The sequence below is a fragment of the Natrix helvetica genome, assembly GCF_964273705.1.
Source record: "Natrix helvetica genome assembly, chromosome: Z".
Lineage (NCBI taxonomy): Eukaryota > Metazoa > Chordata > Lepidosauria > Squamata > Natricidae > Natrix > Natrix helvetica.
The window spans coordinates 76,568,215-76,593,367 of NC_138554.1; the positions used below are offsets into that span (position 1 = coordinate 76,568,215).

Below are 25,153 nucleotides of genomic sequence, written 5' to 3' on the forward strand. Positions count from 1 at the left end.
CTGTAAGTTTTATCAATCTTAGCAGAAATCTCACGAGAATCATCCACTTTTAATAACGTGGCCAAAGCATCAGCACAAACTTTTCTTAAGTCCTCTCTAGGGTTTTCTCTTATACCCCTCAGTCTAACAGCGTACTCCATAGATCTGAATTGCATCATAATAATCTCATTATCCATCCTTTGCATATTCCCCTCCATTTCGACAAATTTCAGATCCGTTTCTTTCGTTTTGGTTTCCAAATCAAAAGCCAGTTGCTCAACCTTGCTGTCCACCTTAAGAACAACTTCTGACAGACCTGTGGCAATAGCCTGTAAGTTTTTATCGAGCTGGTCGTGCTTTTTTATGGTATCCTGAACCATTTCTTTAACCTCAATAATTTCTTTACCTATAAAAGCAATTTCTTTACCTATAAAGTCCTTCAAATCCTGGAGATTTATTGTAGCACTTGGGGGAGCCACCTTTTGTTCCATTGCCATACTTAACAGAAAACACTTCTTACCAACTTTTTCACAAAATACTCCTCCAAGTAGATCAGATTATATAAACTAACTTTAAAGTTGTTAATAGTTCTTTCAGCCGCCTCCAGCTGTCACCATTCAATTAACTAACTGGATGGGTGACAACCGACTCAAACTCAACCCCTCCAAGACGGAGTGGCTGTGGCTTCCGGCCCCCCGGTTCAACCAGTTGCTTCCATCTCTGGCCATCGGGGGCGAGCAACTGGCCCCCATGGAGCGGGCGCGCAATTTGGGCGTCCTCCTGGATGCCCGGCTGTCCATGGATGACCATGTAACAGCCGTGGCAAGGGGGGCGTTCCACCAGGTCCGTCTGGTGCGCCAATTGCGCCCCCTATATGACCGGGATGCCTTACGCACAGTCACCCATGCGCTGGTGACGTCTCGCCTAGACTACTGCAATGCTCTCTACATGGGGCTTCCCTTGAGATGCACTCGGAGACTACAGTTGGTCCAGAATGCGGCCGCGCGGGTGATTATAGGGAGTACTAGATACTCCCATGTAACACCTCTCCTGCGCGAGCTGCACTGGCTTCCTGTGGTCTATCGGGTGCGTTTCAAGGTTTTGATTACGATCTTCAAAGCGCTCCATGGCACAGGACCTAGCTACCTGCGGGAACGTATCCTGCCCCATACACCCCTACGACCAATCCACTCGCACAGAGAGGGACTTCTCCGGGTGCCGTCCACTAAACAGTGTCGGGGGGGGGCGACACCCAGGAGTAGGGCCTTCTCTGTGATGGGCCCAGCCCTTTGGAATGATCTCCCCCTCGACATTAGGATTACCTCCGATCTCCGCTCCTTCCGTGTAAAGCTCAAGACCCACCTTTTTCAATTATCTGGCCTGGCTCAACCGTAGTTCCATCCTATTCCTCCTGACAGTCTTTTTAAATTCGCAATGTATATATATATGTGCTTTTCTTGTACGCCGCCCCGAGTCCCTTGTGGAGAGGGAGCGGCTAACAAATTAAATTTATTATTATTATTATTAAGTTTCGTTTTCTTTAGGTATTCAGATGTAAATTAACGCCATTTTGAAGCCTTTGTTCTGAATCCTTTGTTCTAAGCCCGCACCTTTCAAGTTCAGTAATAGCGTTCTTTAACAAAATTTTTCAAACTTAAAACTTAAAGTACTTGCAAATGTTTCCTCCTTGTGTTGCTCGGAGTTAAACGTTGTTTACGGCGTCTTGCTCCGCCATAAGTCCTTAGCGGAGGATCCCAGTAGACCGGAGCTTGAAGCGTCTGCAAAGGGGGGCTCTCCTTGCCCACACCCCAGAGGCCATAAATCCTTCTGGGGAGCTACAAGAGGTTAACCCGGCAGCGCTAATCTCTCTCCTAGATTCCTAAGAATTTCGGAGTTTCCAAGGCGTTTATGATCTTTAAAAAAAACGCCTCTACAGTCTAGTGGGTCGACAGGCTCTGAGAAAGCCTGCCCTCGACGTCCTTAACCCAACCGGAAGTCCCCGCTGTTTAGCAACTTTGAACCATTATTAAATAACTAGTCACACAATCAAGGACTATCTGGAGAAAAAAGAAAAGGTACTACCGTATTTTTCACCCTATAAGACGCTCCAGAATATAAGACGCACCCAATTTTAAAGGAGGAAAATCTAGAAAAAAAAGATTTTTGGGCTCAATTGCCACTCAATTTTGGGCTCAATTGTGGTCATAAGTTTTCTTTCTTTCTTTGTTTCTTTCATCTCTCTCTCCCACTTTCTTTTTTTTCTTTTCTTTTTTCATTTTTTTGCCTTTCTTTCTCTTTCTCTCTCTTTCTGTTTCTCTGTGTGTCTGTCTGTCTGTCTGTCTCTCTCTCTCTGTGTAGCTCTTTGTCTCTCTCTCCCTCCCCCCCCTCTCTGTCTCTCTCTGTCATTCTTTCTGTGTGTCTGTCTGTCTCTGTATCTCTGTCTCTCTCTCTCCTCCCTCCTCCATCTGTCACTCTGTATGTGTGTGTCTGTCTGTCTCTCACTCTCCCTCCCTCCCTCCCTCTCTATCTCTCTGTGTTTCTCTCTCCTCCCTTCCTCTCTGTCTGTCACTCTGTGTGTATATGTCTGTGTGTGTGTCTGTCTGTCTGTCACTCACTCAATCACTCACTCTGTGTTTGTGTGTCTCTGTCTGTCTGTCCCTCTCTCCGTCCCAACTGGAGAACAACCTTTTCTGTCCCCTTACCAGCCCATCCGGGAAGATGAGGAACGCGAGGGGGATCCCTCCCCCCCACGGATGGGCTCCGAACCAGCGGAGCCTTGTCCTTCTTTTTAAGCAGGCAGCTATCAGAGAGAAGAAGGCAGCGCGGCTTGTGCAGCAGCTGAAGATCGCCTGCTTAAAGATCGCTTGCTTAAAAAGAAGGACGAGGCTCCGCTAGTTCGGAGCCCAACCGCGGGGGGGGATCCCCCTCGCGTTCTTCATCTTCCCGGATGGGCTGGTAAGGGGACAGAAAAGGTTGTTCTCCAGTTGGGACCGAGAGAGGGACAGACAGACAGAGACACACACAGAGAGAGACACAAACACACACACACACACACAGAGTGAGTGATTTAGTGAGTGACAGACAGACAGACACACACACACATATACACACAGAGTGACAGAGAGGAAGGGAGGAGAGAGAAACACAGAGAGATAGATAGAGAGAGAGGGAGGGAGGGAGGGAGAGTGAGAGACAGACAGACAGAATGTGAGGGGGATCTCTCCCCCTGCGGATGGAGCCTCCTCCTTCCAATTGGGGGGATCCATGCAGAGGATTTCTCCCCCACCCCCCAATTGGAAACGAGGTGGCTGTCAAAGCTAGGCAGCCCCCCCCTCCCCGCAGAAGAAGGAACAGGAGAGGAGTTTGCGCCAAACGCCTCTGCAGACGATCTTGAAAACCTGCGAGGTTGCTTTCGGAGGGAAAAGACGGGCAGCTGTGTAAAGGCTTGTTTTAAAGCTGCAGGCTCCAAAGCTGCAGGTGCCCAGGGAGGGTGGCAGGGGCAAATGCTGCCGCCTGCCCCCTCCCAAAGCAACATTGCAGGTTTTCAAGATAGTTCGGACAGGTGTTTTTAAAAAAGAAAACCCTGAAAAAGCCGCAAGATCTGGAGAGAGATCCGGCCAGCCCGAGAAGACATTTCTGAGAAGAGATCTCGCCATTTTTTGCATCGGGGCATGCTGCAAAGGGGAGGGGGAGTGAAGACCTTTTCCAGCTGGCGCAAAGGACTTCCCCGGACTTGCTTTAGTGAGTACGGGCCCGCACCTCCACCACCACCAATCCGGAAAAGGTCTTTGATCCCTCTCTCTTGCAGCAAGCCCCGATGCAAAAAAACGCCAAGGACTTGCGAGTGAGTGATAGGAGCGGGGCTTCCAGGTTAATTGACCAACCATCAGAAACCCACCACTGCCCAGGTGGCTACATTCGGCCTATAAGATGCACCCAGATTTTCACCCTCTTTTTTGGAGTAAAAAAGTGCGTCTTATAGGGCAAAAAATACGGTATATCAATATTAACTATAATTTAAAGTGTTATTTTTAATACATGTTTAACTTTTTATATCTAAAACCAAAAACCACATTAAGAAGCATCTGCAAAGTATAACAAAATACTTTATTTGTTTTATTAATTTAGTAGATATTTTTTATCCCACCATTATTACTTTTATAAGTAACTAAAGGCAACAGACATACATAAAACTCTTTCTCCTCCTATTTTCTCCACAACAACCCACTGAGTTGAATTGGGCTGAGAGCAGTGTTACTCAGACAGCTTTCCTGTACAAAATGAGACTAAATTCCTAGTCTTCTAGTTAGCACTGTATCCACTACACCAAATTGACTCTATTTATTATACAATAAAGTTTCTGCCTTAAAATGAACTTACTTCCGAGTCCCCACTGTTACATACTATTGTTTGTGCATCTTGAAAATAGAAACTAGCAAAGCAAAGTAAAACAGGCAACAATAAAAAACTAAAAGAAAAACAAATTATTTGGTTTCTAACTTTCTCCTTTTTGTGCTTATTTACAATATTTATAAATATTTAGGCCTCTTGGACACCAAATTTAAACGTTTAAATTTGCCATGCTGTATATTTCATGTATTTGAACCATTCTTGTTTAAATGTGGTTAAACGTCTGTTGTGAATATATATACTGTCAGTTTTACCATCCCTACATATTCCCAATCCAATAAAACAATGTCAGAATTGTATCTTTCTTCCAGTGCTGGGCAAAATTTATTCCCACAGTCGCAAACATGTGTCTCAGTAAATTATGATATTTCTAGTTGATGTTTTCTTAGATTGTACCTAGTAAGAAAATTTGTGGTTTGATTTCAATTTTAATTTCTAAAACTTTTCACTGTTGTAGTATGTACAGCTTTCCAGTAGTTTGAGGTTTTTTGACATGTCCCACATGTGGTAAAATGTTTCATGGCATTTCTAATATTTATTACTAGATATGTATTTATCTATAAAATTATGAGGTATATCATGTGTAAAGCGTTTTGTACCAATTTTCTTTCAAGTTGTACCCTGGAGTATATTTTTAAATTTTTGTTTCTTGTCTAGAATACTCATTGGAGAAAAAGATTAATATTGATCATATCAACCAAATTCAGTAGAAAGATGTGGCAAAGTGTAGACCAACCTTCTTGTGGTGCACCCTGAGAAATATGACTTTGTCACCTCTAAATAGTCTACACATTCTGGCTGCTGAATTTCACAAAGATCTCCCAGCAAGAAGAAGAAACACAAATATAAAAACAATAGCTCTTTTCAGATGAATTAATACTGCATTCTGTCATGCCATATGAAATAAATAAAAAGATAGCAAAATGGAGATATAATTCAGGAGCCTCTATCTACTTAAACCAATTTAATCTTTCTTTGATCTTTAAAAAAATAGTAAATAAATTCACAAAAAATAGAAAAAAATATACAAATCCTATCTGAAGAGTTTAAACTATGTTTAATTCATCAATCAATCATAGAAAAATAAGCAATTTACCTAATTCTAAAATGAAGGAGTTTTGGGTCAATGATAAAGGACATGGGACACATACTGTTAATTTTGTAAGTGTTGGTAGTCTGCTTTCAACTTCAATCTGTTGGATCAAAATATTAGAAAGGTATTTACAGACAATAGTAAAATATTACTTATTATTTTATCACTTCAATAAATCAGTAGCTAGTACTTCCACAGGGAATAATATACAAGCAATATTCATACACAGACGCAGAGAGAGAGTGAGAGTGAGAGAGAGTGAGTGAGATGAACATATACATATTAAAATTCCCTTATCAATTTATAGTTTGTATCTTCCCCAATCTCTGCTTGTCTACCGGAAGTTTGGAGTTTGAGGGTTTTGTGCAAAACACTCTTCTGGACAGAGCACACTAATGTCATTCCTGGAGTTTTTTGGAGCCACTCTCCCAGCTTAGGTATCATGGTCTTGAATGCTATCACCACTGTAAACAGGGTTTTTCTTACATCTTCTCTAGTTTCTCTTTCAGGTTGTAGTACTACTCCAGTTTCTCATAATCCTTCTTACTGATGTTGCTATTACTTGGCACCATTACATCTATCATTTAATTTTCTTTCCCATTCTGTGTGTGTGTGTGTGTGTGTGTGTGTGTCTGCGTGCACACACAGAGACAAAGATATGTGTGTGTGTGTATACATACACACACGCGCTGTATATATACATATATATGTACAAACATACAGTGCATTCAGAAATCATTCAGAGTCCCTTCACTTTTGACAATTTTGTTATGCTGCAGCCCGATTCCACAGTTGTTAAAATTCTTTTTTTCTCATTAATCTATACTTAGTATCCCATAATAACAAAGTAAAAACAGTATTTTAGAAATGTCTGTAAATTCATTAAAAAGAAAAACTGAAATACATTGACATGTATTCACACCCTTTGCAACAACACTTGAAAGTGTTCAGGTGCTTTCCATTTCTCTTGATAATTGCTGACATGTTTCTATACTTTGACAGGAGTTGACCTGTGGCAAATTAAATTGATTGGACATAATTTGGAAAGGCAACTCTTTCCAACTGACAACTTGCAACTGACAATGAGTAGTGTAGCAGAGCAAAAGTCATGAGGTCAAAGGAACTGCCTGCAGAGCTCAGGGGCAGGATTATTACAAGGCACCGATCTGGGAAAGGCTACAATAAAGTTTATGCTGCACTAAGTTTCCTAAGAATACAGTGGCCTCCATAATTCTCAAATGGAAGAAGTTTGGAACAACCAGATCTCTTCCAAGAGCTGGCCGCTCAGTTAAACTGAGCATTCGGGGGAGAAAGGCCATACTAAGAGAGGTGACCTAATTGCCACCCTGACTGAGCTCCAGAGATCCTGCGTGGACATGGGAGAGAGTTCCAGAAGAAAAACCATAACTGTAGCTCTGCACTGATCTGGCATATATGGCAGAATGGTTTGACGGAAGCCTGTCCTCAGTCCAAAACACATGAAAGAACGCTTGGAGTTAGGGTTAGGGTGGTGGCATCATCATGCTGTAGGGATGTTTTTCAGCAGCAGGAAATGGGATACTGATCAGTGTTGAGAGAAAGCTGAATGGAGTACAGGAATTTGAATGAAAACCTGTTCCACAGTGTTCAGGACCTCAGACTGGGCCAAAGGTTTACTTTTCAACATGATAACGATCCTAAGCACACAGCCAAGACAACACAGGAGTTGCTTAGGAACAGCTCTATGAATGTCCTAGAGTGGCCCAGCCACAGCCCTTGAACATCTCTGAAGGGATCTAAAAATGGCTGTTCACGGATGGTCACCATACAACCTGACTGAGCTTAAGATGATTTGCAAGGAAGAAAGGCAGAAAATCCCCCAATCCAGTTGTTCAAAGCTTATTAGGTCATACCCCAAAAGACTCGAGGCAGTAACTGCTACCAAAGGTGCTTCAACAAACTACCGAGTGAAAGGCCTCAATACTTATGCAAACGTGATATTCACTTTTTAAAAAAATAAATATACAGACATTTCTAAAAGTCTGTTTCACTTTGTCATTATGGAGTACTGAGTGTAGATTAATGAGAAAAAAAACATACACACACATAGATAGACACAGAGATGTATATATTTCAGCATAAGTTTACATTCTGTCTAATATATTATTTATTCAAATCCAGCATTTTGAAATCAGAATTCTTTAATCACTTTGCCAAGCACCCAGATTACAATTACATGACTGTGGGACTGGTCATACAATGTTTTGCATTGGGAGGTGGGATCTTTGGGAAAGATCCCATCTCCATGCCTTGGTACACTTCTTAATCAAGTCAGTCAGTAAATCAAAGCAGGATAAGTTTCAAAGTTTAGGACACTGTTGGACAAAATACCAAGCTTACTTCTTAAAAACTCACATCATTATACATTTCCTTTCTCACTACTTTGGGGCTAAATCCACATCACTGTGTAGTGAATACAGGTAGTCACCATACAGGTATCACCATTCATTTAATGACAGAACAGGTTTATAACAATCTTGGGAAGCTGCTTTACAGCCCTTAAATTGTTTTTGGTTTTGCAAAACATTGTATAACCAGTCCCACAGTCATGTGATTGTAATCTGGCTGCTTGGTGATCTGATCATACTAATGACTAGTTGCCAAGCATCCCACAATTACATGATCATCATTTCCAATCTTCTCTGCTGGCTTTTCCTAAAAGTCAATAGGGAAGATTGCAAACTTGTCAGTGCATAAGAATTTGGAAGAGCCATGGCAACAAGTCAGCCAATGGGAACTGTTTGGTGACTGAGGCACAGAATTTGTTGTGTGAACCATATGAGACGGCTTGGAGCCTGGGCGTGACTTAGCTTAACTGTTCTGTGCTGTGAGAGTTCATTTGATCTTTGCTTGAGTGTACTTGCTGCTTCTCCTCCTCTCTACCATGTTGTAAGAGCTGCATAGGTATTGTATAAATGAATCATGTTTTATATTATTGTATATAAAGAAGTTTCTTCTATATAAAGATATTCAGCTGAGCAAAACTGAAGGTCTGTTACACAACCCTAATGCACCCTGAGCACTATACTTGGGACTTGGTCTGCTTAACAATCTGAAAAAATCACTTAACAACCATAACCAAGAGAAGCGAGGAGATGGTTCTGCATAAGTGGCGGACAAGCTCACGTGCATGCATGCAACTCCATTTACAAGAACGGCAGGCACGCATGCCACTCGCACAAATGGAGTGTACATGCACAACTGAGGATGCATGCACACACTCACTCAACACTTCAGTGGCCAGATTCTTAACAGCTCAAGCCCCAGTAGTGGTCACAGTTCAGGGATTGGGGACTCCTGTTCTAAACAACAGTGTTTAAATCTAATGTTTATTTTCCAGAATATAATATAAGCAATTTAAATCACTCAAATATTTCTGTCAACATTTAGAATCATTCCTGTATACCAATATGCAACAGTATATTTATATTGCATAATTTATGCAATGGTTTAGAACATTTTATTAAACATGCTAATACCTTTATCAACACAGAAGGAATCACCTCTGCTTTAATTTCACTGTCAACAGCTTGCTGTAAACAAAACATGGTGAATTAGTCAGGAATGTTTATGATACAGGAAAGATTATTCTATTAGATGGCTTACATTTGAAATAATGAAACAAAACAAGATTAAGTTAAATAAAACTGTTCAAAATTTAAAAAGCAAAAATATACAAGCAGTGTATTCCTAGATTTATCTCATAGCCAAGCCAAAAAATATAATTTATGGGCAATTAAATATTTTAAAATAGTACTTTGTAAATTAACTTTTGAAAAATCATATAAAAAGATACAAAAATAATTAAAATGTATAATTTGATAATATATCTAAAATCTAATTTATTCATTTTAGCATTATAATTAGGATAAAAGAGCCGGTGATTCATTTCAAACACTATTGTATACCCTTCATTATGAAAATGTATTTATGTTTTGAAGTGTTATCTGAATTGATTAATTATAATTCCACAGATTATTTACCGTTAAGAGAGTGTTGTTTTTGTGATCAAGGATTCAACATATAAATCCAAGTTCTGACTGAATAGAAAGCAAAAATAAAGCATCTCTAATCCTGAGTTTGTCTTTTGCAAATTCTACACTGTGGTCAGCATAAACCAGTGGTGTCAAACTCAAGGCGCGTAGGCCAGATCTGGCCCATGGGGTGCTTAAATCTGACCCATAGGCCAGCCTGGACATAGCAAAGGACTGACCTTCTGGCAGCCAAAATGGGGTATGTGGGACTGTATGTCGCCCCACTGCACCCCATATTTAGCCTAGACAGCCTCCAGCAGCATACTACCAGCCAAAATGAGGGACCAGGGGGCTAGGCAGGACCTTATTGCATCCCATTTTCGGCCTGGACAGCCTTCAGAAGCACTCTGCCGACCAAAATGAGGTGGAGGAGGGCCGCACACACACACGTGCCATATTTTGGCCAGCAGAGTGCTGCAGGAGGCATCTATGACACACACACACCCAGGCTGACTGCGGAGAACTACAATGCTGATCTGGCCCTCAAAGAAATCCAATTTGCTATCCCTGGCATAAACCATAGCTTTGTATAACATCTGAATTGAGACAGTTTTTAGAGACAACAGAAATAACAGCTGGTGGATTAACAGGCAATGTATAGCTTTTAGTGAAAACTAGCATTTAGATAGGGCTTCTAAAACAGGGGAGCAGCTTCCACTAAATTAAATTATATTGTATGAATCTTAACAGTTTAATATTGGAAGTCACTTTCTTCTGGTTGGACTGTAGTTGTATTTGGAAAGTTTATATCAAAATACTACTAGCATAAGAAAACTAGGTCCTAATTATTCTCCCACTGTCAGCCCTGCAGTTATATTCCTTTTAGGATCTTTGGCCTGCCCCACTCTCATTTTACTATGCTGTTTCATTAGTGAGATAATTAGGAGGAGGAATAGTAAGGAGTAGAATTGTAGAATGTGTTATTGTCAAAATATAACATTCCTTTCTAGAAGCCCAAGGTCATCCTTTGTCTCTGCACCTGACCGGAATTAGATGAGTGGAAATGCCAGCATGGCAGAGGAAGATTGGACCATGTGATGAACTTGTGGGTGTGGGGGCAAGGTCCTGAACTTTCAACTGGGTGGAAAACCCAGGAAGCTTTCAGATTTGTGTTTTTCCACAGTTTGTATCAACATGTCTCTCTTATTAAATTGGAACTCTGATTTAATTCTGGATGATATTTGGAATGCTGACACCCACATTAGAACATTTATGAACTTTATATCAGAATATTTTAGTTTGGTGCATCTACTGTGGTGGTTAAAATTTTTGAAATTCTCAGTTGTTGTTAGTTGTGAAAACATGTCCGACCCATCGCAACCCCAGTTGTAATTGTTATATCTAAATTCAGCATTCAAATGTACATACAGAAACTGAATCCAGATCAGGCAAGACTGTCACACCAAGTGCAAAATCTTCACTCTTTTCAGACTTAGGCAGGATATCTGAAAGATTTAAGGAATTATCAAATTTAGCTACCATATTTTTTGGAGTATAAGATGCACTTTTCCCTCAAAAAAGAGGCTGAAAATCTGGGTGCGTCTTACACACTGAATACAGCATGTTTGCCTCCCAAAACCCCGCCCCTCACCAAAATGGCCGTGCATAGCCTTTAGGAGCCTTGCAGAGTGCTTCTGGGGTCTGCGAGGGCAGAAATGAGTGAGAAATGGGCCGGTTTTTGCTCAATTTTGCCCCCCGTCCCTCAGAGCACTCTATAAACTTCCTAAAGGCTATGCATGCCCTTTTTTTGACAAAAACTGGGCCCGTTTTTGCAAAGAATTGGCCATTTTTTGCTCCTTTTTGCCTCCACACCCCCCCCCCCGGAGCACTATACAAACCTCCTAAAGGCTATTCATGCCCTTTTTTGAAAAAAAAAATGGGCCCATTTTTGCGAAAAACGGGCCATTTTGGGGAGGTCTGCAGAGTGCAAAAACTTTTTTTTTAATTTGCCTTTTCAAAATCTTGATGCGTTTATAACCCTCAAGTCCTAGACTTCCTCCAGGACAGCCTGGATAGGGGTCTGTCTCCAAATACCATCAGGAGGCAGGTGGCCACTCTAGCGTCGGTGTTAAACTGTGGGGAATTATATTTGTTAACACAACATCCCACAGTGCGCTGTTTCTTGAAGGGGGCATCGAACCTGAGACCACCGGTGGTACACAGGTACCCTACCTGGGACTTGTCTAAAGTTTTAAATGCACTCACCATTTCCCCTTCGAGCCTCTATGTACAGCCACCTTATGCTTTCTCATACTAAAAGTGGCCTTCCTGGTGGCAATCACCTCTGCCAGGAGAATCTCAGAACTGTAGGCCTCTCTGTAAGGGAGGACCTCTGTATTTTCCACCACAAGAGAGTGGTGGTATGTCTTGACCCCTCCTTTGTCCCCAAGATGTGCACCTGGTTTCACCGAGCCCAGGAGTTAATCCTCTTGAACTTCTGTCTGGCCCCTTCTCATTTCCTGGAGAGGAAGTGGCACATCTTAGACGTGAGGAGGGCTCTAAAGATATATATTAAGAGGACTTCCACTTTTAGAAAATCGGAACTCTATTTCTGTCTTTCCAACCGGTCTCTTTGGGCAGGAAAGTCACTTCCTCGACCATAGATAAATAGTTGAGGGCATGCATAGCTAAAACGTATGAATTACAATCTACACCGGTCCCGGGAAGAATCACCACTCACTCTACCAGGAGCACGGCCACTACCACAGCATGGGTGATGCAGGCGTCTTTAGAAGAGGTCTGTCAGGAGGCCACATGGTCATCTCCTTCCCCATTCATAAAGAATTATAAGCTGGACACCTTTGCATCGACGATGGCTGCCTTTAGCCGAAGAGTACTACAGTCTGTTTACAAGGGAGGGGGTCCCTCGGCTCATTCGTAAGGACAGTCCAGCTTTGATATGTCCCATGTCTGGATGCTATCTCCACCTCAATGGAGAAAGGGTGTTGGTTCTACCTGAGATGCCTCTTCTCATAAGTTGGAGATAGCATCCAGCCACACCCTGTACGAGGCTGGTCCTCAGTTCCAGTGGTAAGACTTGTTAATGGCCGTAAGACACGCGAGCAAGCCTTTGCCACAGGATTGGGCAGATGACATGTCAAGTCTGTTAGTTCAACTTCACCGACAGCTGGGCATGCCTAGCAACAAGGGCGTGGTTTAACAGCTTCGACAGACTCAGTCCAATCAGTGAGCAGACAAAGTCAACGCATGCCTGGATGCTATCTCCACCTTATGAGAAGAGGCATCTCAGGTAAGAACCAACAGCCTTTTTAGGCCAGGTATCCCCAATCCCCGGACCATGGCCCACAACCAAATGGAATTGCAGCACTTGCGCCTACCACTCACAAGGAAGTATCCCTTCTTACCAATGCCCCTGTGGGAAGAATGCCCCTGCCCATACACGAGACGCAAAATGTCCACCAGGTGGAGTTGTAAATGTGTTTTGTGGAGGGACTCCTAGAGGCTTGGATGGTCTTAATGATCCTGGAGGAAAATTTGTCCTCCTTCAGAATGCTCCGCTCAAGCACCAGGCAGTCAACTGGAGCGATTGTGGGTCCAGATGCTCCAGTGACCCCTGAGTGAGGGAGATCCTGTCCCAAGGAATCCTCCAAGGCCAGTCCATCGATAGGATCCGCAGGTCACTAAACCACGGCCTCCTGGGCCAATAAGGGGCGAGTAGAATAACCTCCGTTCTTTCTGCTGTGACCTTCTGAATGACCCATGGGATAGGTCAACTCTTTCCACCCCCGGTGCCGAAAATCTTGCATAGAACCTTGGAGGTTGTGTGTTATCTGGGGTGGCGAAGAGGTCTACAACTGAGAGGCTGAAGTGGTCCAAAAGCTCCCGGAAGAGTGGAGGGTGCAGCTGCCATTCGGCATGGTCCACCAGTGCTCGACTGAACCAGTCCGCCTGGACGTTTGCCACCCCTGATATATGTTCTGTCGTAATTGATAATAGGTGCCACTCTGCCCAGAGGCCCAATCTTTTGGTCTCCTGCATAATAAGGGACCTGGACCTGGTCCCTCCCTGATAGTTTATATGGGCTTTGGCGGCCACGTTGTCTGTCAGGATAAGTACATGCTTGTCAGTGACCGTCTGTTGGAAACAATGGTAGACCACTCTGAGTTCCAAACAATTACAATACAATACAATGCAACACAATAGCAGAGTTGGAAGGGACCTTGGAGGTCTTCTAGTCCAACCCCCACCTAGGCAGGAAACCCTACACCATTTCAGACTAATGGCTATCCAGCATCTTCTTAAAGACTTCCAGTATTGGGGCATTCACAACTTCTGGAAGCAAGCTGTTCCACTGATTAATTGTTCTAACTGTCAGGAAATTTCTCCTCAGTTCTAAGTTGCTTCTCTCCTTGATTAGTTTCTACACATTGCTTCTTGTTCTACCCTCAGGTGCCTTGGAGAATAGTTTGATTCCCTCTTCTTTGTGGCAACCCCTGAGATATTGGAACACTGCTATCATGTCCTTCTTTTCATTAGACTAGATATACCCAGTTCCTGCAACCGTTCTTCATATGTTTTAGTCTCCAGTCCCCTAATCATCTTTGTTGCTCTTCTCTGCACTCTTTCTAGAGTCTCCACATCTTTTCTACATCGTGACGACCAAAACTGAATGCAGAGACTTCCAGTGGTGATGTCATCATGCTTGGAGCTGAGGAACGGGAGTTCTTGTAACCTCTAACTTCTTTGTTTGAGCTCATTTCTGAGCTCTGTGGATCCCGAAGGGACTGGCAGATTAAGGGGGAAACTCTGAAGACGCTGGGATGATAAGGCAAATCCCCGAGTGGGTAGGAGAAACCCACTAAACGGACGAGGATCTATCCTGCCACTTGGTCAAGACCGGAGTGATGGCTACTGCATAAGAAGGAAGCAGAGAGAGAAAGTAGTTGAAATCAAGACATCTCTTATCATTATTGACAACCCAAAGAAAAGGAGGACAACACGAAATTGGCAGAGAGGGTGAGCAGGAAAGAAAGAGGCTCTGGCACGGAGACTGTTTTTGCAGTTCAGATTTTTGCCGAAAAGTAGTGAGAGCTGAGACGCTGAGTTGGAATTGACAGTGTGAATAACTTGAACAAAAGTGGCCACAGTGAGAACGAAAACCCAGCGTGGACAATAAGAGTGGGACCTAGTAACTGCTGAGAAGACTTGGAAAGCACATAAAGGATTGTTTAACAGTCGGGTTGGTTGTTGACTTTTTTCTTCTTGTTCTTCCTCCAACTCTTTTGTTTTTCCAAAGAATAGCTGAACTTAGAGCTTTGAACAGTTTCAACCATGAACAATAAACAGGTAATAAAGGGAGCAAGCGCTCTTTCTCTTTTTCTTTTTGAAGGGGACATCTTACAAATATACGGTATTTATTCTCCTCGGAACTTGGAACAGTACTAGAGACAGTAGAGAGAGAACTGTTTTGGAACAATTAGAGGGCTTCTTCACCCCCCCCCCCCTTTATTTTGCCTTTGCCGCTGGACTTGTTGTATTAACTGATTGACACTAACAGTGATACTGAGGAGAGGGTGACACCTAGTGGATTATAAATTTGAACCGTGAAGTCTGATGCAAGAAAACTAACGATGACATAAGCTGGAGTATATATATAGAGAGAGAAACTAATTACTAGAATTGAGTACCTGTATAACTGATACAAGTGAGAGACATCTATTTGTATAAGATAACAGTGTGATATGTAACCCTATGATATATAATAATTTACGATCAAAAACAGAATAGAATAATACATAGGAATGTTTAGATATTGAAACGGGATATTAAGGAAGATTAATTATTGTTAAATATTGAGATATATAATTATTGATACCATTAATATTGCTGATAAAGTAGAAGTAAAGTAGAATCTATATGCAATTATGGGCAAGGATAAATAAGGGTATAAGAATGGCAACTTCAGTGAAGTTAGTGGGAAAAAAAATACAATCCGGTTTCAGTAGCACCCTCCCCCTCAATTGAGAGTGTATTGGGGCTGGAGAAAGGCGGAACGGTGGCAGGAACAACGGGACCAGCACCTACAACGCAGAGTATGCAATTGATGCTCCAGATGATACAAGAGACATTGATGAAAAACCAAGAAGTGACGGCTACACATCATGAAGAAACAAGGAGGAATCATGAAGAAATGAAAAATGAAATGGGAGAATTGAAAGGAAATATCAAAAACGTGGATGACAAAATTGAAAGGATACAGAATGCCTTAGCAATCAACGAACAGAAAATCCAGAACATCGAAACAAAAATAGAACAATCAGATCAGAAGATGGAAAAAATGGAGCTGAACTATAGACAGGTTAATAAAGAATTAGAGTTATCAATAATCCGACTTGAAAATGAAAGAGCTTCTTTCTATCTAAGATTCCAAAACATACCGGAAGAGAAGGAGGAAGACCTGAAAGGAAAAATGATCAAAATCTTCACCGAAATTCCCCAGAGAAAGGAACAAGAGTTGAGAGGAGACATCAATGAAGCTTACCATGTGCATACTAATTCTGCCAGAAGACATAAGCTCCCGAGAAAAGTGCACGTAATATTTGCCAAAAAAAAACCCAACTAGAGATGAAGTGTACAAAAAGAACAGAGAAGGGACGAGTACATTCCAGGAAAAATAGTTGATTACGCTTAAACAGATTCCACGGAGAATTCGTGAACAACGTAGACAATACCGATTTTTAACAAATCAGTTAAATAAAAACAGAATAATGTACAGAGAGTTAGTACCAGAAGGGGTACTGGTATCTTGGCAAGGAAAAAGATATAAGATAGAGCCGTGATGGCGAACCTATGGCATGTGTGCCACAAGTGGCAGGCGGAGCCATTTGTCAGGGCATGCGAGGCACTGCCCTGTCAGCAGGCCAGCGCGCATGCGCTCGCTGGCCAGTTGAGTTCACCTTTTTAAAAGCTATTTTTCGCCTTCCCCAGGCTCCAGAGGCTTTATAGGAGCCTGGGGAGGGCGAAAAGAGCTTCCCCCCCAGAGGCTTCAAGGACCGTCCGGAGGCTTCCCTGAAACCTTCGGAGCGCTTAAAACCACCCTCCGAGCAAACCGGAGTGACTTCCGGGTTGCTCAGAGGGTTGTTTTAAGCGTTCCGAAGGCTTCAGGGACCGTCTGGACGGTGGAGGGAGGGGGGACTCTATAGCCTTCCTGCCATGTGTCCCACACAGGAATCCGTCCTCCCGGGGCGTCACAAGGATTAAGCCGAAAGGGGGGAATGGGGAAAGCGAAGGGGGCTTTGTTGTCCTCCTTCTCCTTCTCCTCCTTTCCCCCTCCGGCTTGAACGCGGCGCCGGGGCCCGGCAGGCAGCGAACGAGTCGGAGCCTGCCGACTGGAGGAAGAGGGTGAGAGGCGGGTCCTGTGAACGGTGGCAGCAGCGGCGGCAATAGTTGCAACTCGGCGGCGGGCCGCCCCGGCTGGGAGACAAGAGAAGAAAGGCGGCAGGCAGCCGAGTTGCGACTATTGAGCGCGCCGCCGCCTGAGGCCGGGATCGAGGCGGCTGCGCGGCCTGCCTGGCATGGCACGGCTAGAGGAGGAGGAGGAGGAGGAGGAGGCGAGGGCGGCGTGGCCGAGGCCTGACGGACTTCCCTTCGGCCGAGCCCGTCCTGGTGGCGGCGGCGGCGGCAGCGATGTGAAGGCCGGGCCCGAGGCGCCGCACGGCGGAGGCGATCCGGGCCTGGACGATGGAGACAAACGTCTCGTGCCTGTTCAGGGACCGTCCCGAGGCTTCCCTGAAGCCTTCAGAGCGCTTAAAACGACCATCCGAGCAACCCGGAAGCCACTTCCGGGTTGCTCAGAGGGTGGTTTTAAGCGTTCCGAAGGCTTCAGGGAAGCCTCCGGACGTTCCCTGAAGCCTCTGGAGGGCCTCCGGGGGCGGCTCTTTTCGCCCTCCCCAGGCTCCTATAAAGCCTCTGGAGCCTGGAGAGGGCGAAAAAAGCATGCAAAAATTGGCGCATTGTGCGCGCATGCGTACTGGGGGGCCCGTTGCATTATGGGTGCGGAATGCCCGCACACAACCCCCCCCCCGCGCTCCCGCCACTTGTGGCACGCAAGCCAAAAAAGGTTCGCCATCGCTGAGATAGAGAATATAGAAGAAGCGCAGGAATTCTATGAAAAATACTGCACATGGGAAGAAGAACGAGGAAGTAAAGAAGACCTAGAAAATAGAAGTCAAGAGGAAGAAACATCAGAAGACAAGGAAAGAAACAGGAAAGAAGAACAGAGGCAAGAAAGAGAGAGAGCAGAAAGGGAAGGCGTGAGAGGGAAAAGTCAGATACAAACCAGAAGCAACAAAAAACACCCCATCTAAAGATGGACCAGGAAATAATTATTTCGATAAACTTGAATGGACTGAACGCACCAAAAAAAAGAGCGCAGATGTTACCTGTATACCGAAAGTGCATATTAAAAGGGAACATAGGAATTCACTGGAAAACAAAAAACTAGGGAAATTATATACAGCACTGGCAGATTTAAAAAAAGAGGGATAGCAACCTATATAAAGGAAAAAATAAACTCCAAAGCAGTCTACTCTGATGAAGAAGGCAGGATGCTAATGATTGAATTAAGAGACAACAGAAAAACCGATATCATTAATAATCATACATGCACCAAATCAGAAACAAGAGGAATTCTATAGGAAATTACACAACAAAATAAATGAATTAGAATATGAAAATATTTGCTTAATTGGGGATTATAATGCAATAGTGGATTAAAAAAATGGACTATGAAAGCGAAAAGAAAAAGAAAACAAAAAAAATATGTTACCCAAATCCTTTTTTGAGATGGCAATGGAATATAAACTACATGATATTTGGAGAGAAAGGCACAAAACAAGAAAGCAATATACCTTTTATTCGAACCCCCACCAGTACTATCAAGAATTGACATGGCTTGGATTTCATCTGGTCTATGTAATCAATTAAAGTCAATTGAAATAGAAGCAAATGAGTGGGCAGATCATAATTCAATAAAATTAAGTTGGAAAGGTCAAAGAAAAAAAGATGGATGATGAATTCAAATATTGTAAATGAAATAGAATACACTCAAATGCTGGAGAAAGAATTAAAACTATTTTTAGAATAAATAAAAAAGAAGACACCTTAATTCAAAATCTCTGGGACACTATGAAAGCATACACAAGAGGTCTCATGACTGCCTAAATGACGAGAAAAACTAGTAAACAAAAAGAGCAACAAGAATGTATGCAAAAAGAACTTATGGAAGCTGAAGCTGAACTACAGAAAGACCCAAAGAATAAAATTAAAAAAGAAAAAAAGAGAGATCATAAAACATAAGATCAACTTAATAACTCAAAAGGAATTAGTACAGAAAATTAAAGCAGCCACACAAAATTACTTTGAACAAGCTGGCATACTGATTGAAGAATAAAATAGAAAAAAGGATGATATATCAATTAAAAGATAATGAGGGATGAATCCAATACAAAGCGGAAGAAAAGAAGCATATTATTCATAAATACTTTTCAAAACTATAGTATGGAGGAAATCAAGATAGTATGGAGGAAATCAAGATAAAACATTATTTAAATACAGAAAAGATAACCCAATCTTAAAAGAACAAAGGGAGGCGATAAACAGGCCAATAAAGTTAGCTGAAGTGGAATTAGTCCTGAAAAACCAGAAAAATAATAAAACCTCAGGACCAGACGGAATATCGGTGGAGATATACAAATGTAATAAAATAATATTGGAAGAATTAGGAGTGGAAATGTTTTACGAAGTCTTAGGAAAAGCCAAGATGCCTGAATCATGGACAGAAGCAATAATATCGCTAATCCCGAAAGAAGAAACCAATCTACAAGAAATTCAAAACTACAGACCAATTTCATTACTAAATTCCGATTATAAAATATTTGCAGCAATTATGGCAGGAAGAATTAAACAGGTTTTAAATGAACAAATATACCCGGACCAAAATAGATTTTTACCTCACAGACACATTAAAAATAATACGAGAGTCATCCTAGACATAATAGAATATTACAAGGCGTATCCAGAAAAACAAATGTACTGGTTTTCCTTGATGCACAAAAAGCATTTGACAACGTAATTTGGAAATTTATAATAACACTATTAGACAGGATGAAATTTGGAGGAAAATTTACAAAAATGATAGAAAAACTTTATAACAGTCAGACAGCCAAAGTTCTGATGAACGGAGAACTAATAGAAGATCGAAATAAAAAAGGGAGTCAGACAGAGATGCCCCCTCTCTCCTTTGCTGTTTATATTAACCCTGGAAATTTTATTAAATGAAATTAGGAAGGACTAGGGAATAAAAGGTTTGAGACTCAAAAACGAAGAATATAAGGCCCAAGCTTATGCCAATGACTTAGTATTTGTTCTAGAAGATCCATTAGAATCCAATCTGAAATTAATTAAAAGATTAGAAGAATATGGCGAAGTGGCAGGATTAAAAATCAATAAAGGCAAAACAAAAATGATAACCAAGAATATGACAAAAAAGCAAGTAGAGGAACTGGAATTAGCAACTAGAATGCAAATAACTAAGAAAGTGAAATACTTGGGGACCTGGGTGTCTGCAAAATGTTCCACAATTAAAGACGATAATTATAATAAACTAGTGACACAAATAAAGAAAGATTTAGAAAGCTGGAAAAATATTCAGCTATCACTAACGGGATGTATAACCACAGTCAAAATGAATATTTTACCAAGAATCTTATTCTTGTTGCAATTCTTGTTAACCCGGGTAAAATTTTCTTTCAAGAATTAAACAAAATAACTGCTAGGTTCATTTGGCAAGGACGAAAAGCGAGGATTAAACTAAAGTCAATGCAAGATAGCAAGGAGAGGGGAAGTTTAGAATTACCAAATTGGGAATTATACTCATTAGCAGTAACATGGGTGAAAGATTGGATAGAGCTAAAGAATAAAATAATTTTGACCTTAGAAGGCCACGGTTTGCAAGTAGGTTGGCATACATTCCTATGAGATGATAAAAATAAAACACACAAATACTTGCAAAAACATTTAATTAGAAGAGCGTTATTGGAAAACTGGCTCAAAATAATAAAAAAATCCACTATGTGAAAATCCCGAATTGGCTATCACCAACAGAAAGGACGATCCATCCAAATTTTAAAGATATGAATAAAATGCTAAGATACAGAGACATAATTGACGGACAGGGAAATTTAAAAACAATTGAAGAATTGGCAGAACAAAACATGAAAGTTGACTGGCTAACCTATTTGCAAATCAAAACCAAACATAATAATGATACTAAAATATATGACATTGAAACAGAACCACACGAATTGGATAAAATAATTCATAGCTTGGATAGAAAGATAATAGGGAGAATATATATATTTCTCCTGAAGCATAAAATGGAAGAGGAAATCGTGAAAGAACAAATGATAAAATGGGCACAGAACTTTGGCTATAATATTGAATTGGATAAATGGGAAAAAATTTGGGGAACAAACTTAAAAATGACACTATCAGTTTCATACAACAAAAATCAGTATAAAATGTTTTACAGATGGCACCTGGCACCAACAAGATAGCTAAAATCTCAACAAATACCTTCCCAAAATGGTGGAAATGTGAATCAATACATGGAACATACTACCACTTATGGTGGACCAGTGAGGAGGCTAAACATTTTTGGAAAAGGATCAAAAAGTGGCTAGAGGTAATAGTTGTTAAAATAGAATGGAAACCTGAAGTTTTTTTTATTAGGAATAATGACTGTGAAATATAAAAAAGAAATTCAGTATTTAATTTTACATATAATTACGGCGGCAAGGATTGCCTTTGCCCAGAAATGGAAAAACAAATTAATTCCAAGCAAAGATGAAATAATAAGAAAAGTTATGGACTGTGCTGAAATGGACAAATTAACAAAAGAAATTCAGGGAAAAGAAGAAACAGAATACTACCAGATATGGGATAAATGGTATAGGTGGATGGAGGGAAGAAACAAGGATCAATGAAGGAAGACAACAAAGCCCAAAAATAGTAGTTAAGGAGAATTAACACACACACACACACACACACACACACACACACGTATCCAAGTAGTTTAAACTTACTAGAAGTAATCAGCCAATATAGCAGACAGAGGAGTAAGATAAGAGGGTTAAATGTGAGGTTACCCACATTTTTCTACTTTATCTAGTAGTAGGTTATGATCTACATCAGCTCTTTTCCAGTCCTCTGGCAGTTCCTCAGTGCTCCAGGATCTCTGAAAGATATAGTTCAGTGGTTCTTAGATGTCGTCTGCCAGTTCCTTCAGAACCCTGGGGTGTAACCCATCTGGTGATTTGAACTCGTCTAGGGTAGACAGGTGCTCACTTATCATTTTCTTCCCTATATCAACTTGTGTTCCTAATCTGATTTTTGTGGTGCTGTTTTTGGTAGGTTGAACTGTTTTTTCCCTTTGTATAAAGACTGGTGCAAAAAATGAGTTAAATAATTCTGCTTTCTCCCTGTTGCTTGTCCCTTTCTTGCCACTTTCTCCCAGCAATGGACCAATTGTTTCCTTGACTTTTTTCTTGTTTTTAACATGTTGGAAGAAGCTTTTTTTGTTATTTTTTACTTTCGTGGCAAGCCCTTCATTGTGAGCCTCAATTCATCTTTACAGGCTATTTGCTGATATTCTGCCTTAGTTATATCCCCCCCTTTCCACTTTTTATATTTATCTTTTTTTGTCTTTCAATTTGTCAAAGAGTTCTTTATGCAGCCATGCTGGTTTCTTTTGGGAGCTGTTATTTTTCTTCTTCATTCGTATTGTGCTAGACTGAGCTTTTATAATCTCATTTTTCAAAATTTCCCAGGCTTCTTGAGTTGTTTTCCCTTGAGGATTCTCATCCATGGAATCCTTCCCAAGCTCTCTATAAGTTTACTGAAATTAGCTCTCTTAAAGTCCAATACTCTAGTTCAGTGATGGCGAACCTATGGCACGCGTGCCACAAGTGGCACGTGGAGCCATTTGTCAGGGCACGCGAGGCGCTGCCCTGTCAGCTGGCCAGCGCACATGCGCGCGCTGGCCAGCTGAGTTCACATTTTTAAAAGCCATTTTTTGCCTTCCCCAGGCTCCAGAGGCTTTATAGGAGCCTGGGGAGGGCGAAAAGTGCCTCCCCGCCCTCCCAGAGGGCCTCCGGAGGCTTCAGAGACCATCTGGAGGCTTCCCTGACGCCTTCGGAGCGCTTAAAATGACCCTCCGAGCATTCTGAAGGCTTCAGGGAAGCCTCCAGACGGTCCCTGAAGCCTCCGGAGGGGCGGGGGAGGCTCTTTTCGCCCTCCCCAGGCTCCTATAAAGCCTTTGGAGCCTGGGGAGAGCAAAAAAAGCATGTAAAAATGGGGGGGTAGCGCGTTGTGCGCGCATGCGCACTGTGGGGGTCGCACATTGCATTATGGGTGCAGCACGCCTGCACACGACCCCCCTGCGCTTCCCCCACTTGTGGCACATGAGCCAAAAAAGGTTCGCCATCGCTGCTCTAGTCTGACTTTGTTCTACTACTTGTGTTTGCATAATGTTGAATTCCAGTATTGCATGATGGCTTGCCCCAAGTTTCCTGTAGCTTCAACACCTTCTATCATTTGCTCTGTTAGTGAGAATTAAGTCCAATATGGCTGATCCCCTTGTTCCCTTCTCTACCTTTGGGGAAACAAAGTTGCCTGCTAGGTTTGTTAGGAACCTGTTGGATCTTCCACTTAGTGCAGAGTTTGTTTCCCAGTTGATGTCAGGGTAGTTAAAATCCCCCATTACTATTGTGGTGTGCTTCCTACCTACCTTAGTTAGCTGACTAGCAAAAAGTTCATCTACTTCCTCTGCTTGGTTGGGTGGCCTGTAGTATAGACCTATAGCAATGTCATCCCCCCCCCCCCCCGCTTTAATATTGACTCAAATGCATTCAAGATAGTTCTCATCATTGTTATGCTCTATTTCTGTAGAGATGTAGTTATTTCTTATATATAGTGCAACTCCACCTCCTCTTTTATTTGGTCTATTTCTTTTAATTTAAATCCTTCTAGCTGCATGTTCGAATTGTGGGTTTCATCCACCAAGTTTCTGTAATGGCAACAATATCATATCTACCCTCATTTACTTGGGTTTCTAATTCACTCTGTTTATTCCTCATACTCTCTGCATTGGTATATAGACATTTGAGTTCATTTTGATTGACCTTATGTTTACTGTCTACATAACCTGTGTTATGCCTGACTGCCCCTATTTTCTTGCCATTTGTATGATTCGTGCACATGGTATGGCACTCAGTATTAAGTGCTTGGTTTTGCTTGACAGCAGGACTGATAATCTTACCTGCACAAACATCTATGTTACATGCACTGTTAACTCTATGAAGTTTAGATTGTGGGGACAGAAATGTTCTTTATCAATTAATTCTCTGTCCCCGCTGTTCAGTTTAAATGTTTATCCAGAAAATCTGTAAATTTAATGCCAAGTAACTCAGTCCCTTTCTTGGATGGGTGAAAAATGGGGATATGAGGTATGCCTCAGTGAAGTCAACAGATGTGAGGAAATCGCCTTCTTGTATACCCCCTAGAATAGATTCTAAGGAATGCGTTTTAAGCAGTCTATAACATAAATGGCGGTTAAGGCATTTTAGGTCAAGAATCGCTCTCCGCTTCCGGGACCGAATGGCGACGGACGTGTAGTCCGCCGATTGCTCCCTTGGTGGGCTCCGAAAGGAGCACAGGAGGCTCGAGAGAAGGGTCTCCTGCCGAAAGGCGGCTTGCTAGGACCCCCCGCAGTGGCGGCAGCCGGTGGGGGTGTTTTCCCCAGCTTTGCCTAAGCGCCAGGGAGCAGTGGGGGGGCAAGTGACGTCGCCTCTTCGCCGGAGAGCCCTGGGAGGTTTAAACAATTAGAACGAAGCAGCTGAAGAGCGGTGAGCCGAGGGGTCTCCCCAGGTCTTTTACTATTCTTATACTTCTGACGGTTTTGCAGTTTTCCTGCCTTGCTTGTTTCAACCTCTGGAGGAGCTTAGATTGGAGGGGGGGGAAACTCCACCCCCCTCGGAAAAGCGGCGCTTAAAAAATCCCTCCCCCCATGGGGGAGAGAGAAAGTTTAAAAACTACTTTCACTTCCCTTAAATAATGGGGGGGGGGAATCTCTTTCTTGGCTACAATTGCGAGAGAAAGGATGGCTGAACTGATTCCTTTTTAAACTACCTATGGAAATTCTGACTTTGTTGTTTTCCTGATCACCTATACTGGCTGACCCAAGATGGCCAACTTCCTCCTCCTTCTTTGTCTTTATGAATGAGACTCCTCCCTTGGAAAACTTTATGGCTTTCAACTAACTTCCACCCCAGAGACTTCCAGGAGCCTCTTCAAATACATTACTCCCCTGGACTTGGAATATCTTGACCCACCTATTTGTTTTAACTTCTCTGCTAGAGGACTTGTTCTCCTTTGGACTTGTTTGTTTGGTGATCCCTGCCGGCTGTGCTCTCCCACAGATGCCATTTCTTTGTACAGAATAACAATTAACTCTGAGCCTCATGATGGGTCCTAAGAAATTGCCACCTGGGAAGGCCTCATCGGCCCCAACATCTTCAAC

At 42.2% G+C, this 25,153-nt stretch overlaps 1 protein-coding gene across 1 annotated transcript in view; it reads right to left on the reverse strand.

Annotated features, from left to right (window-relative positions):
* BBS9 (Bardet-Biedl syndrome 9) overlaps positions 1-25,153 on the reverse strand; it is a 377,930-nt gene that overhangs the window by 250,252 nt on the left and 102,525 nt on the right. Inside the window, exons 11-13 of the mRNA XM_081970652.1 lie at positions 10,924-11,000; positions 9,001-9,054; positions 5,486-5,582 (exon numbers count right to left, since the gene is read on the reverse strand). Coding sequence (XP_081826778.1) covers positions 5,486-5,582; positions 9,001-9,054; positions 10,924-11,000 — 228 coding nt within the window. The remainder of the gene's footprint in view (positions 1-5,485; positions 5,583-9,000; positions 9,055-10,923; positions 11,001-25,153) is intronic.